General features: G+C 39.0%; 1 protein-coding gene across 2 annotated transcripts in view; it reads left to right on the forward strand.

Moving 5' to 3' along the window:
- JAKMIP2 (janus kinase and microtubule interacting protein 2) overlaps positions 1 to 17,314 on the forward strand; it is a 197,617-nt gene extending 180,303 nt beyond the window's left edge. For both annotated transcript variants that reach the window (XM_005683112.3, XM_005683114.3), the window contains 2 exons: positions 3,363 to 3,433; positions 11,605 to 17,314. In XM_005683112.3, the coding sequence (XP_005683169.1) occupies positions 3,363 to 3,413 (51 nt within the window). In that variant the 3' untranslated portion in view covers positions 3,414 to 3,433; positions 11,605 to 17,314. The remainder of the gene's footprint in view (positions 1 to 3,362; positions 3,434 to 11,604) is intronic.

The following is a 19,095-nucleotide window of genomic DNA, read 5'->3' on the forward strand; positions in this document are numbered from 1 at the left end:
AGAAGGACTGCTTCCTCCTAGTCAGCCAACACTCTTGGGGAGTAAAGATGGCATTTGGAAATGTGTGTGCTCTGGAAGAAGGGAGAAGACTAACACAGGGGTGCTGCTTGGCTGCAGTGAGTTCGGCAGTATTGCGTAATTAACACAAAATTGTCCTGCCTAGGATGCCAGGAGCCCCCTGGGCCTGAGGAGGGACACAGCAGAGATGGCAAGAGGCATTCTCTGGAGTTCCAATCTCATTGACTGGAGAAGCTGCCTGAACCCCTGTGTTGCAAAAAATCATGGTTGTTTTACTGTATCTTCCATGGGCACCCAAGGAGCAAATAGTAAACCACCCGCCATTTCCAAGATAACGACTAGAATTTGGTTCATCCCAAATTGCTTTTATAGTTGTCCTTCTCAGAGGAAGTTGGTAAGGTCCAGTAGCCAAACAATCAGACCCCTAGATTCTTACGTAGGCTGAGTCTTCATGTACTTATTTAAGCTTGGGTAAGTGACTTTATCCACGGTGTCTAAGCTGTATCTAAAATATAGGGGTGGTAACACTCTCCCTCTGGAGAAGGCAGTGGCACCCCACTCCAGTACTCTTGCCTGGAAAATCCCATGGGCGGAGGAGCCTGGCAGGCTGCAGTCCATGGGGTCGTGAAGAGTCGGACACGACTGAGCAACTTCACTTTCCCTTTTCACTTTCATGCATTGGAGAAGGAAATGGCAGCCCACTCCAGTGTTCTTGCCTGGAGAATCCCAGGGGCGGGGGAGCCTGGTGGGCTGCCGTCTATGGGGTCGCACAGAGTCGGACACAACTGAAGCGACTTAGCAGCAGCAGCCGCAGCAACACTCTCCCTCACCTCCTCTCATCTGTTTCATGAGGGAAAAAATGAAGTCACTTACATGAAAATTAGGAAACACTAAGAAAGTATAAGTCAAATTAAAGTATAATTTTAAAAATGTCTAAATGTGAAGTGCATATCTTATGTAAGCTTGCAAGTTTGAATTTTCCTCATTTCTGAAGTGTGCTATTTAGTTCTATGGGATTAAATGAGAGAAAGGTAGAGTGTGATAAACTGAAAGCTGAGTCTCGTTTCCTACTGTTTGGCAGAAAGGCCCAAAGAAGGCAGGGATTATCCACAGTTTCCATGGCTGTCGAAGGACACCACCGATGCCTTCCATTTCCCATGTTTTTGAACTGCCCTTATCCTAATCACTCTCTCTGCTGATTCTGAAACAGCCCTGGAGTGGCTCCAGGAGGACACTGCAGAGAAGACAGCTCTGCCCCAGTAACTTCACTCAGTTCAGCCCCATATAACTTAGGGAAAACAGAAAAAGGAATTCTTTTTATATCTAGTTATGTCACCACCCTAGCTGAAGTAGGTGAACTTTTCATTCTACAGGTCTGAACTTCCTAAATATTTATAGTAGGTTAACACGCTTAACAGAAAATGAGGATTATTTAGGTATTAAATCAGCAAATTCCGTATGTAGTACTAAACTAAGCCATTTCAAAGGCAATCTAGTTGATTTCTGATTAGAAGTTTGAATGAGAGATGAGGTTTATAAAGCAACTTCTATTCACTTGACCTCAATTCTGCTTATCCACAAGCATAGTAAAAAGGCTAACGATCACTTATGTCAGAGATAGTCTTCATTCTTTCCTGTGGGGTACGTGACCACCCCCTCAGGACACATACAATATTCCTTCTTTGTCCTCAATTCCCACGCACACAGTGTAAATCAGGGGATAGCAACAAACATAGCTACATTGCTTCCTACATTCTGCTCTTCACTTTATCCGAGGCACTGCCAAATTCATCATCTCATTTGATTCTCCTGATTGTTGAGACAGACACAGCAGATATTATGTTCCCCTTTTATACAGATAATGAAACAATGGCTCGGAGACATTAAACAACTTTCACAAAATCATATAACCCGTCTATGGCAAATCAAAAGCAGAGGTCAGGTGTCTGACCCTGAGGTCCACAGCCTGCCCACCATGTGGCATGGAATTTAGACTCTCATCGTAAATCAAGTGATAAGCATCCCTTATGCCCAGAGAGGTAGCCCTGGTACCTGACCATCTCATGGGAATAGTGGAAGCCTTCCATTCCCCTCCTTCCTCCACTCTCACTACAGGTGACATCCTATCACTACCCATCTTCAAGGAATGGAAAAAGAGAAGAGTTTCTGCTCCTCATTCTATTAGACTGGTCTCTAATACATAGTTCTTCACACCATGTTTATGACTTGTTCATGCAGTTTTGCCACCATGAAGCAAGAGCCTTGTAAGTAATGCCATTCAAGGAAACAGGCAGATTAATATGCCCAATATGAGACTGCCATACAGGACCTATTCAAAACTATCATGTCGAACAGAATGCTCCTGGAGGGTTATAACAAGTCAAAAGACTTCATGACTCTGTAAGAGCAAATCCCCAGGGAAATCAGTATTTGAGAAAACTGATCTGACCTGTAAGATTTTCTAATTAGTATACAGTTGGTTTTCTACCAGTGCTACACAAGGTATGTTTTCCACCCAAGTTTTTGCTTCTCTGGTGAAGGTTCTTGGTGAAGAGAGAAGCTCGGACTCCATTTAACTTCTATGAGTCAAATAAGGAGACATCTATCTCAGAAGTATGACAAGCTGGAGCAACAGCATACGTTCATATGTCTGAAGCTATCTCTGATGTAGAAGCATAGTTCATACCTGTAGGAGGACCACATATCCTCACTCACCCAGGACAAACCCAGGTTATGCCTGGTACCCCAATGTAATTACTAATACTGTTCCATTTCCCTCTCAGGAGTGCCCACCGTGGAAAAGCAATCATATGTTTACCCTGCAAATTAATATTCTTCCTGCTCTGCCATAGTAACCAAATAATGATAGCATTGAGTGATAAAGCATACGCTTTGATCATTTTTAAATTTTCTAATTACATTCTCACACATTAAAAATAGAGATAATAACACAGAGTAGAGTAGGACTCAGGAGGTCTAAGCTCTAGGCTTCACTGTACCATCAAATTATATGCAATTAGTCTGTTGATTAACTGCTCTGTGTTTATTTTTCTCACTTATAAATTTCAGAGCTTAGACCAATTACCTGTAAGACCCTCTCAGAATTCAAAAATGTATCAGTCGATGTTAGCTGAACACCAGTTATTCATTGTATTGCTTTACCAGTGAACGAATAAAAGGTATGGATTTTTAACTAAAAGGTACGGTTTTTTAACTAAAAGGTACTTTGTGTGTATGTGAGAAATGATCAGATTTGAGCGATATGGAAAAGCTGAGGTTTTATACAACTTGAATGGCACTGCAGAAGTTCAGATGTACATAATCCTCTTCTTTTTCTTCTGCAGTTTCTGTTTCTATTCTTGTTCTTCTCTCTTGCCTTCATTCTATGGCCTTGATGTCAAGGTGCCTCTTACAGGTAAGATTCCATTTAATTCTCAAAATGTGCTTCTAAGATTTCTATGATAAGAAGAATGCTAGCATGTTAGTATGCTCATGTTAAAAAAAAATACATTTGGTATTTAAATGCCAGTCTTAAATGCCATAAAATGAGAAATCAATCCAGTCTATTTGGGTGATTATTAAAGAAATGAAGCATGATGAAAGTCAAGAATCTTTTTCTAGTTAAGTGTCTTGCTTTGGAAAATCGTGATGTCTGTGGATCTCTGAATTCTCATTGTAAGCCTCTCATTACACTCAAAGAGTCACTTCTGTATCTACAAACTGAAGAAACAGGAGTATGTTTTCAGTGACTCCTCCAGCTTGAAAATTGTGCTCCTATAAATCTAACAAGTTAAAATGACTGATTTTTTTAACCCTTTCTCCTAGCTCATTTTCATCAGAATTCAGGAAAACAGGATATTTAGGAAAATTGGATCTTGTTTTCAAATAAGATAGTTTTCAATGTCAATTTAGAAAAAAATGAAGACTCACTATTATTATATTATCAAATCCATTTCTTGTAAGTGGATGTAGGTAAAAAGAATTGTAGACAGTGATTCTCAATCTTTGTAAAAATACAGAATTCAAAGCCTTACTACCAATTTAATGAAACAGATTATCAGACACGGAGATGAGACAGAGGATGAGAGGAGTGGAGAATAAGATTGATCTATATTTTTAAGAAGCTAACCAGGTGATTCTAATGTCTACCCAGGTACAGAAAGCACAAACCTTGACACCATTACTTAAAAATAAAGGAGGCCTACCTGCTGTTCTAAGTCCATTTACCACGGTCTGTGTCTACTTTGGTTGTCTTATTAAGTTATATTATGCAAGGATCTTTTCCCACCCCATGTTACTTAACATTTTCAATAACAAGTTGAAAAATGGGAGAGAGATGCTTTCTGTCTCTGTGGGTATCAACTTTGTTACCTGGATGTGGAACAGGAAAGCATGACCTGACACAAGAAAGAAGTAAAGCAGAAATGCCCAGCAAGTGGTATCCTTATAGAGCCAATTCCCGGGCTTTATTCCGTACTCCAAAAGATTTTCTTTTAAGACTGAAAATTATCCTTTATCTCACAAGAAGAGTAGTAGCCTTGCAGCACATAAAGAAGAGCACTTAGTCTCTTAAACTGAATGAGAATATCCAAAGAAAAATGGGCAAGGTTCTCTGCTGGGGTCCAGCCCCGGTGGATCCAGGGAATTCGAAGGGTGGACGGAGTCGGCGAGGAAAACTTATTTATTTATTAATATAAGATTAGATTAGGAAGAAATAGTGTAGTAGGAAAATTAAGTGGAGAGAAGAGGCTGATTAACTTGGGTTACATGGAAAACCAATAACGTTCCAGGCAGGGAGCTTGCACCATCTACGTTAGGCCGCTGGTAATATCGGAGAGTGCCCCGCCTTGGGCTCTCTCTCTTACGGATCTTAAAAGCTGGGACAAGTAAGTAGACATAGTGAGCCTCCACGCCCCAGATGGGAATTCAGCCTGATATTAGAGTAAAGAGGAGACACGGGGGAAACCAGTCCAGCGACTGACTCTCCTTCTATTGTCCTTCAAGGCCTTTTATACTTTTGATTATACATAGAGATCAATGGGTAATACAAAATTATGTAGCGTTAGCAGCCCAGACTCTTTCTGTGTATCTTTTTGTATACAAAAGGTCTCAGGTGATTTACATTATCTTCTGGCCGAGAGGCTTGTTAACACTTTTTGGCTCTCTTCCTTAATGAATGTTAATTTCGTTTCCCCTAACTGTTTTTCTTTAATCTGCATCTCCTTAAAGCACTAAAGTTACATCTCTATAGAACAAAGGGGCAGTGGGTTATAACAAAGAAGGTACTTAACTCAAAGATCTAATGTTGCTAATACCAGGTCTTCTACTTGTTTTTCTATATACCAACTATATCTAAAAATAAAGGATATGAAAATTTGGCAGCAAGTATTGGCTCAACAAATGAAATTTTTAATCAGTCCTATTCTAGTGACTTTGACTCCTCGGAAGCCCCTACATTCCTAGGATGTTTTAAGCTTCCTATGCCTCCTGCGGTCAGGAGGCCTCCAACAATCACACGCACAGCTGTAGGAGTCCTGCAGGCAGGCTAAAAAGCCATCAAGAGGGGTTTTTGGATTGAAACACTCTTGCAAATGTAGAAGACTAAAGCCCTGAATTGACTTTTTCCAGAGAATGTCAGAAGAGTGGAAAAGCAGGCAGATTATTATTTTTTGATGGGTGGATGCTCAGGAAATTCCAGGGGGAAAACCTGAGGTCTGGTTAGCCTTGCCATCAGAGCTCTGCCGCATGACCTTGTCACGGGTGGAATTCCTCACGCTGGCTCCTGGCAGTTCTCTAGAAAAGGATCAGAATGGCCAGTGCATCAGAAAACAAGCAGTTCCCACCCCCAAATAACAATCAGTCAACGAGGCAAGTAAAGTTCAGTGAGACACAAGTACTACGTGGTGATGTAGGCAGAAAAATGAAACCTCATAAACTCGTAAATACTAGCTAGCAAAGGAGTAAGTTTGAACATTGGTATCAATAATGACTAAAAGCTACATGCTAGATGCTGTTCTAAGTAACAGATAGATTAATCCCCACAAACCCCTCTAGCAAGGAGGTATTGCTTTTATTTCTTTCTTTTTTGCAATTGGAGAAACTACAACATGTGACTTTCCTAGGACCATATAGCTACAGTGGACAAGTCTAGGATTTGTATCCAGACAGCCTCATGCCAGAGCCCACTTTTAACCCTGTTGTGCCTCAAACATTCTGAGCATCACTTATGTGTATATATATCAGCAATCAGAGGTGTCTTCTATGATCTGTATACTACTACATAGCTCTTGGGATTTAAAATTGCTGTATGCTCATCCCCCATACCTTTTCCCAATTTTTTTGAGGGATATACAAAATTTGATTTGCTTTTCCTCTAGAGTAGCACATAATTGACACTTTGGAGTGGTCAAATGAAAAAAATATAATTATAATTAATAGTAATTATGTAACAAATTCCTGGTACCATGAATCTGGATAATATAAAATGCATACAGGAAAAAGTCAGTAGTTTAACATGTATGGCTTTGAAGTTAAATATACTGTTAAGTTTCAATCCTGCCAAATACTAGCGTGTCATGGTAGATTTAGAACAAAATTAGGTTTCCTGTTCCATGAAATGATTGTGACTATATTAACTACATCATGGTATTGTGTTGAAAGAATTAAATAAGATTATGCTTATAAAGAATTTGCCAGATTGACTGGCACATGGTTCAGTAATCAGCAACTCTTAGCTATTATTATGAAAAAAATGTTGGCTATCTCATGTACTGAGTTTGCAGATATACAAGTTTGAAAATAAAACCTCTAGTACTGCCAAGTACAATAGTTTAGGAACTAAGCCAAAATGAGTAGTTACCTTTTCATCTCTTCTCTTCAGATAATAATCTGGATTTAAATAATACAAGTGAATAAGACATTACTGGCAACTGATTAATTCTACTTATATGCCCAAGGCAGGTGAGACAGAGGAAGGAGGAGGTAAGGAAGAAAAGGGCTTCACTTATTAGCAAGTAGCAAAAGCATACTGCAAGTAACCATACAAATGTTTGTCCTATTAATGATTTATATTCTATTCTGTTCTTAAACCAAAGACTAACTTAAATTATATATAAAGATAGCTACCTTAAAATGAAATGACTTATGCTTCTTTCCTTTTAGCAATTACCTAAGTCATTTTGGTCAGGGATGATCTAGAAGCTGTTGCAGGCTCCCAAGAAGGTACCCTCACTGCTTTCAATGGTTGCTGACTAAATAGCTCAGTCCCATGCATTAGACTGGGACTTTTTACCTTAAGTGCTTCCCTGGTAGCTCAGGTGGTCAAGAATCCGCCTGCAATGCAGGAGACCCCGGTTCGATTTCTGGGTCAGGAAGTTCCCCTGGAGAAGGGATAGGCTACCCACTCCAATATTCTTGGGCTTCCCTGGTGGCTTAGTTGGTAAAGAATTTGCCTGCAATGAGGGAGACCTGGGCTCAATCCCTGGGTTAGGAAGGTCCCCCGGAGGAGGGCATGGCAACTCACTGCAGTATTCTTGCCTGGAGAACTCCTATGGACAGAGAAGCCTGGCGGGCTACAGTCCATGAGGTTGCAAAGAGTCGGACACGACTGAGTGACTAAGCACAGCAAAGGGGAACCCCACATGGTTTCAAGAGATACCATGTGCTTCGTGCATTCATTTTTTCCTTTCAGGTTTATTGTGATATAATTGACATACAGCACTGTACAAGTTTAAGGTGTATGGCGTAATTATTTGATTTATATATATTGTGAAATAACTACCACAGTAAATTTAATGAACATCTACAAAATTAAAGAAATAGAAAATGTTTTTATTGCAATGAGAATTCTTAGGATTTGCTCTCTTAACAACTTTCATATATAACATATGATCACATTAATTATATTTATCATGTTGTTCATAATATCCCTAGTACTTATTTATCTTATGACTGGTAGTCTGTATAACAGCTTTTGACTACTCATCCAGTATCCCTCCCCTCTACTCCTCACCTCAGGTAACCACAAATCCAATCTCTTTCTCTATGAGTTTGTTTGTTTGATCTTGACACATTATGCTGAGCTGTCTTCTGTGAAACAGACAAGGCGGCAGGTACTTGGATACTAGAGTCCTAAGTCAGCAGTGACATAACTGTATTCCCTGACTTAGAGTCTGGTGGCATGTCATAAACTCTCAAAGCTCAGCTCTACAGGGCAACAACATTCAAAAGAATCCCTGAGGCTCTGTGATATCCAGAAGGGGCTTCTGAATCAAAGGTGAATTTGTATTCTCTACAGTTTTAGTTATAGAATACTCACCCTTAACTCACTGAAAACTGCTCATCTATAGTGACCTATTAGATAATACTTCAGTTATTCATAATGCCAGTTTGAATAAACCTGGCTTTGCTGTAAAAATCATAGTTCCTTTTACAGATACTCAATTTACAGAAATTTAACATTCAGCGATATTGCCTATAAGTCCATTTGCTTTTTAAAGCCAACATGATTTTCCTCAAATGACGGGCTTTACTTTAGTTGTGATGGGGAGAAATGGTGCATATGTGCTTTGAAACAGAATTTAAGATTTATTTCTGAGGTTGACTTAGATAATTGCTAAAAGGAAAGAAGCACAAGTCATTTCATTTTTAATGTAGCTATCTTTATATATAATTTAAGTTAGTCTTTGGTTTAAGAACAGAATATAAATCACTAATAGGAAAATATTTGTTTGGTTATTTTGTGTTACATACTTATTTTATATAAAAATACACTCTATGTGTGTATACATATATAGAGAAGAGAGAGATGCACTCACCTAATGCATCTTTATACACATTCAGATTAGTTCTCTTCTTTACTGAGGATCATGGGAATATTATAGGGCTGAATTGGTGGCTCAGGCAGTAAAGAATCTGCCTGCAGTTTAGGAGATCTGGGTTTAATCCCTGGTAGGAAAGATCCCCTGGAGCAGGAAATGGAAGCCCACTCTAGTATTCTTGCCTGGAAAATCCCATGGAGAGAGGAACTTGGGGGCTACAGTTCATGGGGTTGCAAAGAATCCGACATGACTGAGGCGACTGAGTATGCCCTCATTTGTGCCAGCACCGCCAATCTCTCTGCCTCTTTGGCACCTACACCTCCCTCCCACAGTATACTCTCATCCCAATCTCTGTACTTCCTTCCTACTCACTCTCCTGTGACTCGGTCACTCTTTTATCTCAGTCTGATCTGGCCTTTGGGAATGAACCAAGTGATTCTGCAAATATGAGTTCCAAATAGTTGTGGCTTGCACCTATGGCAGGAATTTCTTTGAATCTCTGATTTGCCTCTGTATGTGAATTGGAAACATCCTTAAGATACTGCATGCCTCCTTTTCCACCACTTTGGATCTTTGTCACCATTTCTGGAGTACCATTAAATTCTGCTACAGAATTAGTATCTTTACTTTATAGATGGGGAAATTAAGCCTTGGAGAAGTTAAATGGCTTTTTCATGGAAATTCCATTTTCTCCATCCATGCCATTCAGACTCTAAAGTTCACGTCCTTATGCAGTAAATGATAAAATATCCTCTGTGCCATTTTCTGGCTTTTATTGGAGGAGTGTATTATGTCCTAAGCTTCTACCCAAGTGAAAACCCAGATACATGGGATTAAAGAGGGATGGGGCTAGACGTATTGACTGGCACAGTCCAGGGAAATTTCTTTTCAGAGATACTCTGGGGCCAAACAGGAAACCTGTGTAGCCAAATTCCCAGGGAATCCTCAGATCAGGACTTTGGGATAGAGACCGTCTGCCATTAAACAATGTTGTTGGAGAGAAATTTTGACATAGAAGTAAGTCAGTGAAAGGTGTAGACAGACCTGCTTTTAAAGTAATATTTCATGTGGGCAACAAGGGCTTCAGTTCAGTCCCTCAGTCGTGTCCGACTCTTTGCGACCCCATGGACTGCAGCATACCAGGCTTCCCTGTCCATCACCAACTCCTGGAGCTTGCTCAAATTCATGTCCATTGAGTCAGTGATGCCATCCAACCATCTCATCCTCTGTCGTCCCCTTCTCCTCCTGCCTTCAGTCTTTCCCAACAAGGGCTTAATTTCCAAAATATACAGAGCTCATACAACTTAACAGCAATAGTCTCCCAAAAAAGAAATTGAAAATGGGTGGAAGACCTAAGTAGACATTTCTTCAAAGAAAATGAATGGCAAATAGGCACTTGAAAAGATGCTTAGCATCACTAATTATTAGAGAAATGCAAATCAAAACTACAGTGGGGTGCCACCTCATACCCATGAGAATGTCCATCATTAAGAAGTCTACAAATAACAAATTTTGGAAAGGATATGGAGGAGAAGGAACCCTCTTACACTATTCCTGGAGGAGGAAATGGCAACCCACTCCAATATTCCTGCCAGGATAATCCCATGGACAGAGGAGCCTGGCGGGCTACAGTCCATGGGTTCGCAAAGAGTTGGACACGACTTAGCAACTGAGTATGCATGCATGCCTACACTATTAGTGGGGATTTAAATTGGTACAACCACTATGGAAAACAGTAAAAATATTCCTCAAAACTCTAAAAATAGAGTTGCCATATGATCCAACAATCCCACTCCTGGGCATATATCCAGACAAAATTATAAGTCAAAAAATATATGAACCCCAGTGTTGACAGCAGCAGTATTTACAATAGCCAAGATATGGAAGCAATGTAAATGTCCATCAACAGATGAATGGATAAAGAAGATGTGGTATATATACACAATGGAATATCACTCAACCATCAAAAAGAAATAATGCCATTTGCAGCAACATGGATGGATATAGAGATTCTCATACTAAGCAAAGTAAGTCAGAAAGAAAAAGACAAATACCATATAATATCACTTATATGTGGATTCTAGAATACAATGCAAATTAGCAAAGCTACAGAACAAAAACAGACTCAGAGAGAGAACAGGCTTATGGTTGCCAAGGGCGTTGGTAATTAGGGGAGGGAAGGAATGGGAGTTTGGGATTAGCAGAGGCAAACTATTATATGGATAAACAACAAGGTCCTACTATATAGTATAGGAAATAATATTTAATATCCTGTAACAAAACATAATGGGAAAGAACATAAAATATATATGTATATGTATTATAGATATACATACACTTACATCTGAGTCACTTTGCTATACAGAATAAATTAATACAACATTGTAAATCATCTATACTTCAATAAAATTTTAAAAAATTAAAGTAATATCTTAGTTGAACTTCTGAAGGTGTTGGCTTAGAAAGTCCCAGAGAAAAAGACAATATTGATAATAACTTAATATGAGACAAGAACTGTTAATTGCTTTATATGTATTACGTTGCAGCAACCCTTGAAATAGATACTTCTATTCTCTCACTTTAAAGGAAAGAAATTAAGTTTAGAGACTTTCTTTACATAACACACACAAGATTATACTGTCTCAAGAGGTCATAAAGAATAAAAATGGGTTTTCTGTTAATTAAAAAAAAAAGAATTTGTGCTTTTTTTCCTGTTTCAGCTATTGACTGAAATGATGATTAAAGCATTTCTCCCTCTGTTTTACAGAGAAACCGAAAACACGGATAAGACCGCAGAAAAGCAAATACTTCTAAACCTTCAAAGATGGCAGAAATGTTTACAGCAGTGAAAGGGAGATCAAAAGCTAAGACCCATCCTGTAGCCAGGACTACACCTGTGTATTTTAAAGCCATTATTCAAGGTTTCTTACTTGACAGTTCCTACATGACCCTGTTGAAAATCTACAATATATGCTGCATTTAATGAAACCTGTATATGTCAAACCAGAAGGAAAGAACTATAGACATATATTGTGTGAAAGAAAACAATTCAGCAAGGGAAACAGTTTCAGCAGATCAAGCAAAGATGTGTCTTGGGCATGGAACCAAAGTTACAAAGAAACATTCTACCCCTGCTGTGCAGGGGGGGTCATTTTAATGTAACACCACACCCCATGGAAATACTAGTCCTGAAATAAACATCATTTAAAAAAAATCAAAACAAAAAGATAAGGGGGGTGGGGATCGAAGCACGAGGAATACCTATGAGGAGCTGTTTACAATAAAATGTTTGATTTGAAAAGTCTGGTTTCTTACTACAGGGATTTGCTTTTCTGTCTTTATTATTGTTTAAACCTCAGGAACAGAGACATCTGCAATGTGAGTGAGAAGAAAAACAGTGTCCGGTTTTTCTGCAAACAGTGGAGCTTGTGGAACGCATTCCACACATGACAGATGAGAAGTGGATCACAGTGACCCCGACTAAACTGGCAACCAGTGTGAAAGGTCCAGGCGAAGGCAACATAAGATGCATAAGAGCAGATGCTTCCTTGGCTTTCTGTGGTCTTCCAAGAACAACAAACTGATCTCATTCTTATTGAAAATTAAGAAGATGACGCTCTAGATCACAAGCTCCCTGACAGTGCTGTCTAAGAATGCCACCGACTATAGGGCCAGAGGCATCTCTGAATCTTTCCATTTCCAAAATACTGGTCTTCAAATGGCTGCTTAAAATTGCCTGCAAATAACGTGTGATTTGATACAAATAGAGGTGATAAGTAAACTTCTATCAACAAATGAATTTTCCACAGAGATGTGACTATTAAGTGAAAATATGATTATTTTTAGAAGTATCCTGATATGCTTAGAGCATTCTGACCTCTTGTTATTTAGACTGACAATTTTTTTTTCCCAGAGATATGACAGCAACAAGGTAGCTCTACTTTTTTATATAAAAGTAACATTCTGTTACTGAGAAGGTCATTTTCTACCATAGACAATTAGAAGACTGGTACTTTTCCTAAGTTATGTAATACTGAGTCTTGGATTCAGCTCTGAGAGCAAATAAAGTTCCTAAAAAGCTAATTTTAGCCTCATTTACTGTAGATAACAAAACAGCCTCAATGTTTCAAATTGTCAAGATTTTATTTACAGGGCTAGCATTCCCATGCATTAAGAATGTGTGTAGGGAGCCAGAAACTCTTTCTATGAAATGCTACACAAGTCTTTCCATACGTGGATTCAGTATCTTCTTCTTCAGTTTTGGCGCTGGCATTTTTAAAGCCAGAACAGTGACTGAAGAAAGTACAATTAAGGCTACAATGCAGGGGTCCCACTTTTTGTTCTTATATTTACCGCTGACCCAGGTATCTTTGGCCCAGTCACTTAACCTCTCTGTGCCTCAGTTTCCTCATCTGCAAAATGAGGTTAAAATGCTTTTTCATAAGGTTTTTCTTTCTTTCTTTTTTGCAATTCTGGAACAAGAGGTGCTTAAAGTAGCACAAAGTGCTTTGTAATTATGATGACTGCTATATCTGACTTTCCTGTGTTGTTGAGAAAAAGAGTCCCCTGTGTAATAAAATAGTGCTTCAGTTTCATTCAGTCTAAGCACCGCGGTACTGAAGCTTTCCCATCAATTACTAGCAATAAAGATTGAGCGATCCAAAACCAGGAGCTCTAATCACCTGTAGTAAATAGATCATTTTCATGCTATTTAACAAGATAGAAGAATGTGTCATTTCAACAATAAGCATCTTCTAGCTCTCCTTACTGCATATGCATGCCATAATACAGAAGTCCTCCCTTATCATAAGAGAGTCAGACATGAAATTAAGGTTTGGAGTGAACTGAGAGTATCACATAATTAGTCTGATGGATATCCCTTTCATTTGGGGGGAGGTCTTGTAGATGTCCTACTGGGGATGTACAATGTACCCATCCTTCTGCTGGATTCTCTGTTCAACAGGTAGTTTCCATATTAAGTATGAAGAGTACATTCACTGTGCAAGCAATGTACAAAAGGGTGCTACTACAGTTTGTGACCCAACACTTTCAAATCTCAGAATGTATGGAAGAGGATAAATTACCCTCCCATATTTTAGATGACTTTTCTCTTCCATTGGCCATCCCAGGGTGCATCTGAGAAAATTCATACTCCATCTGCTCCACCAAGCCTACTTCCTTCCTCTTCATCTTGCTTTCCCCACCAAAAAACTTGTAGGTTAAGTTTTATATTCAAGCACTGACTATGGTTCGAGTGATGAGAAATATTTATTCAAATAATGTAGCTTAATCAGGTACCTTATCTGCTATAAATTGGATTGTGTCACATACACAAAGTCATACAAGAGTATGACTCCCCATGAGTATGACCATCTAAGCAGCTTTAGATATGTTTAGGGAAAATGCAAGGGGAAAAAAAGGAATTCTTTCTTTTTGCTTAAGATCAAGGAGGTTAGTAAATTTCTCTAAGATTTTAAGCTAAAAGATGGTATTTTTACCATACTTTACTGATGATCTTCAAAATTAACAAATCTTTGAGTAAGGCTAAATATTTTGTTATGCATTTCCACAATTATAAAAATCATCAGCAAAATTGTACATGTATTTTCCAGTCACTTGTGGATCCAAGGAAATGGACCATATCCAGATGAATGCTTCCTTGCATGTCATGATCAGCAAGAGTAAAAAGAGTGTCTCAGCAGTTGAGAGGTTGACTGTGGCTCTACTTCTTACAGAGATCAGATGATCCCCACTCCAGTCTTTAATACCTAATTTCTTCATCTTAGCTATCCTGACATGTTTGGCCACGAATGAGGAACAACCAGAACTGCATTCTTCAGGGTACATTTTACTTAACTTTTCATAAAGTCTTCATCGCTTGGAAAATAAACATAACTGAAAACATTAAAAAAGGTTTGAGATAAAATGAAAGCCCCAATTTAGCATAACTATTCAGAACAGGAAAAGTTTCCCAAGAAAAGGAAAAGAAATTGAAGACTATATTTGACTGTAAAACCAGAAAGCATCAACAGATGCTGAATTAGCTGTCACCCAAGTGTTGTTTTAGGTAACACTAGAATTTGCTAAAAATAGCTACAAAATCCCTTTTAACTTATGTCATATAAATGAAATTTTTGCCAACAGTGAAGTTTTAGTAGTAGAAGAATAAATCTTGCTTTGTATTTTTAAAAAAGGGAAAAAAAAAAAAAAAAACCTCACATCCGTGGCATGTATCTTCAGGAGGACAGAGATGATGTAGGGCTCATGGGTCATCACTGAAGTAGGACAAGTATATTCTCCACTAGTAATAAAACAAATAAAGTTTTGCCAAATGATTTTTGCTACAGTATTTTATTTCGACTTACTTTGGTGGTTTTTAGTTTAAAATAAATCTGGCCAACTTGTTCTTTTTTGCCTATTGATTGTCAACTTTTTTTGTAAGCCCATTGTGTAATTTATGTATTCAGTGTCTTCAACTTAGTTCGTAAGTTCATTGTTTTAAAATGAAGCGTGTTTTTTTAACCTTCCTAGGTTTTCATGGAAATTATAAGAATAATATTCATCAGTTCTGTGCTGATGCAAAATAACTGGATCTTATGTGTTATATTACATCGAAATAGATGCACAGCATAGACATTTTTAAAAAATATTTAACTGCATTTTTTGATCTGTCAAAATAGATGGGCAGCGTAGACATTTTGTTTTTTAAATATTTAATTGTATTTCTTGATCTATCAAAGAATGGCACAGCATATATATATATAGTCATATATATATGAATGTGTATATATATACTTATCTACTATACTGAAATAGTTCAGTATAACTTGAGAGATCAGTGATCAGAGCAAGTCTTGGATGACTGTTTGTTGTGAGTTGATCCTTCCGGGATGGCCCAATCCTCCCCTTAAGTGGACTCCCACTTTCTAAAAGGAAGAAAGTAGGGCGCAAGGTCTTGAGCGCCAAACGCTTCCATCCTGTTCAACTGCCTTGTCATTTCTATATAATACACTGTCTTAAGACTGAGCCTCGGGCATTGTGGCAGGAGGGTTCAGACATAATAGAAGCTGGAATTCATCCTCTATGATCCCATTTCAGTACTGCGCACAGCAGATTCACACTCCTTTACTGCCTTTAGTTTGGCAGTTTAGTTCTTTCTAAATAAGGCTTTTGTTATTGAGAGTTTAAGTCCAATGTTTAGCCAAAATCGCTAAAGAAAAACTTCAAGGGGCAATGTGGCAAAAATAGAAGGATAATAATTTGCTATATTCAACCTAGTATATCAAACTCAGAAGTACAGGTAGTTGGTTGGGTGAAGTTCCCTATTTTTATCTTGGTAGTTTTGCACTGAGGTCTTTCTTCCCATGCTTATATTTCCATCCTTGTGATATCAAAGTTCTGTAGGGTGAGAGCGCTGTAGATGAACAACTTGGAGTCTAAACCTGCCTACAGTCAAGCCTCCATGAACTAACTCTAGTGTGGATGAGGAGTTTCCCAAAACAAGGTCCCCAGCATCCAGTGATAATAGCAGTCACTTGTATTTGATTGATAAGTCACAAAATGTGCCTATTTTCCCCCATTAACCATAACTTCCCACAATGAGGCAGATCACAATCCAAACACTTTTATAAACATGTGATGTAGATATATACACATGTATATTCTGTATATAGTACGATGGTGTGAGTGCTTACAGAATGTACTTCTGTCCTAGGATTGAGGAATTGGGAAGGGGTTTTCTGAGGCTGCTGGGTGACTCATGTTTTTGTTCAGCATCTGATATCTGTATTCTTCCCCTCCTTGCTTGTCTCTCCCCCTTTTTCTCTACCTTCTGTCCATTACTACTACTCTCTGTTTCTGACTGAAGCAAAGAACTACTCATTGGTTTTCCAATTACTCAGACCTGCCACCTAGCCTTCTAATAATGCCAGTGGTCTTCTGGAAAGAGCAACAGAATCCAGCACAATCTACAGTATTAACATTAGTCCAAAGTCCCATGTTTGTATCAGCTAACAATCTCATTCCCAAAAGGGTTCATGCCCACCTGAACCTTCAAGATCCAGTTTTGCAGGGACTCAGTAGGACTTACGTAGCAGAGTATGGTAGAGCCAGTGCACAGGATACATAACTCCCCAGGCATCTACTGTGTTAATACCGCCAGGGGAGTCAGTTTCTCAGAGCTTTCATTCAGTCATCTGCTGCAGTGGGGATTCTTTCTCTCCATCTCATTAGCATGGCTCCATTGATTGTTTCAGTGCTTGTTTATTAATGGAAGAAAAATATAAATTGAGTTTCACCAGAATGATCCTTTGAAGTACACTGAAAATGTACATGTACTGTATGTATTACCGTAGAGATTGGAACCAACTTATTGTATGTAAAGTTTTATGAATGGTTATTTTATAATTTATGTATTTAATATAGGAATCAATAAGCTCTGGTGTTTTAGTTTATATAAAAATAAAAAAACTGCATTTTTAAAAACTTTACCTTCATTGTCCATACGTTTTCATTTTATGTGTGTGTGTGTGTGTGTGTGTGTGTGTGTGTGTGTGAGTGTGTGCGTGCTCAGTCATGTCTTACTCTGCGACTCCATGGACTGTGGCCCACCAGACTGCTCTGTCCATGGAATTTCCCAGGCAAGAATTCTGAAGCGAATTGCCATTTCTTTGTCTGGGGGATCTTCCCAACCCAGGGATCCAACTTGGTCTCTTGCATCTCCCGCGTTACCATGTGGGTTCTTTACTTAAATTAGTTTTGAAAAACGAGGTGAGGGAAATCAGGGTTATTCTTATAATGTCAGAGAACAAACTCTATATCAAAGATGGTAAATAGATTTCTTCTCATCTGTCCACTCTGAACTTTTTATTGTACCTGCCAGGGGGCACCGTGGTGAGGAGTCCAAGGCAGAATTTACACTCACGAGGAGAGGTTTGTGGTCATTAGCATGCCTGCTCTGAATACAGTTGGGGGAAGAATCCTGCCAGCTATTTGTCATTCTTATCTAGCTATTACTTCTTTTCCTTTATCAACCTTTTTCTCTACCTTGTAGACGCACTAGATATAAGAAGTTAACTGGAGTCCGTTATAGGAGCATCCCTCATGTTTCCATCCCTGTGGTCTGGTATGAACGGTTGACACTCAAAGAGCTTCAGTTTGTGTGAGAAACAACCCATGCGTACATGAAACAAACAACAGTGTACAACAGTTACAGTTCAGTCGCTCAGTCATGTCCAACTCTTTGCGACCCCATGAACTGCAGCACGCCACGCCTCCCTGTCCATCACCAACTCCCAGAGTTTACTCAGACTCACATCCATTGAGTCGGTGATGCCATCCAACCATCTCATTCTCTGTCTTCCCCTTCTCCTCCTGCCCTCAATCTTTCCCAGCATCAGGGGCTTTTCAAATGAGTCAGCTCTTTGCATCAGGTGGCCAAAGTATTGGAGTTTCAGTTTCAACATCAGTCCTTCCAATGAACATCCAGGACTGATCTCCTTTAGGATGAATTGGTTGGATCTCCTTGCAGTTCAAGGGACTCTCAAGAGTCTTCTCCAACACCACAGTTCAAAAGCATCAATTCTTCGGCATTAGCTTTCTTTATAGTCCAACTCTCACATCCATACATGACCACTGGAAAAACCAAGGCCTTGACTAGATGGACCTTTGTTGGCAAAGTAATGTCTCTGCTTTGGAATATGCTGTCTAGGTTGGTTATACCTTTCCTTCCAAGGAATAAGTGTCTTTTAATTTCATGGCTGCAATCACCATCTGCAGTGATTTTGGAGCCCAGAAAAGTAAAGTCAGCCACTGTTTCCACTGTTTCCCCATCTATTTGCCATGCAGTGATGGGACTGGATGCCATGATCTTCATTTTCTGAATGTTGAGCTTTAAGCCAACTTTTTCACTCTTCTCTTTCACTTTCATCAGGAGAGTGAAAAGTTCTTCTTCACTTTCTGCCATAAGCATGGTGTCATCTGCATATCTGAGGTTATTGATATTTCTCCCGGCAATCTTGATTCCAGCTTGTGCTTCTTCCAGCCCAGCATTTCTCATGATGTACTCTGCATATAAGTTAAATAAGCAGGGTGACAATATACAGCCTTGACGTACTCCTTTTCCTATTTGGAACCAGTCTGTTGTGTCATGTCCAGTTCTGTTACTTCCTGACCTGCACACAGATTTCTCAAGAGGCAGGTCAAGTAGTCTGGTATTCCCATCTCTTTCAGAATTTTCCACAGTTTATTGTGATCCACA

The sequence above is a fragment of the Capra hircus genome, chromosome 7 (genome assembly GCF_001704415.2).
Source record: "Capra hircus breed San Clemente chromosome 7, ASM170441v1, whole genome shotgun sequence".
NCBI classification, from domain to species: domain Eukaryota; kingdom Metazoa; phylum Chordata; class Mammalia; order Artiodactyla; family Bovidae; genus Capra; species Capra hircus.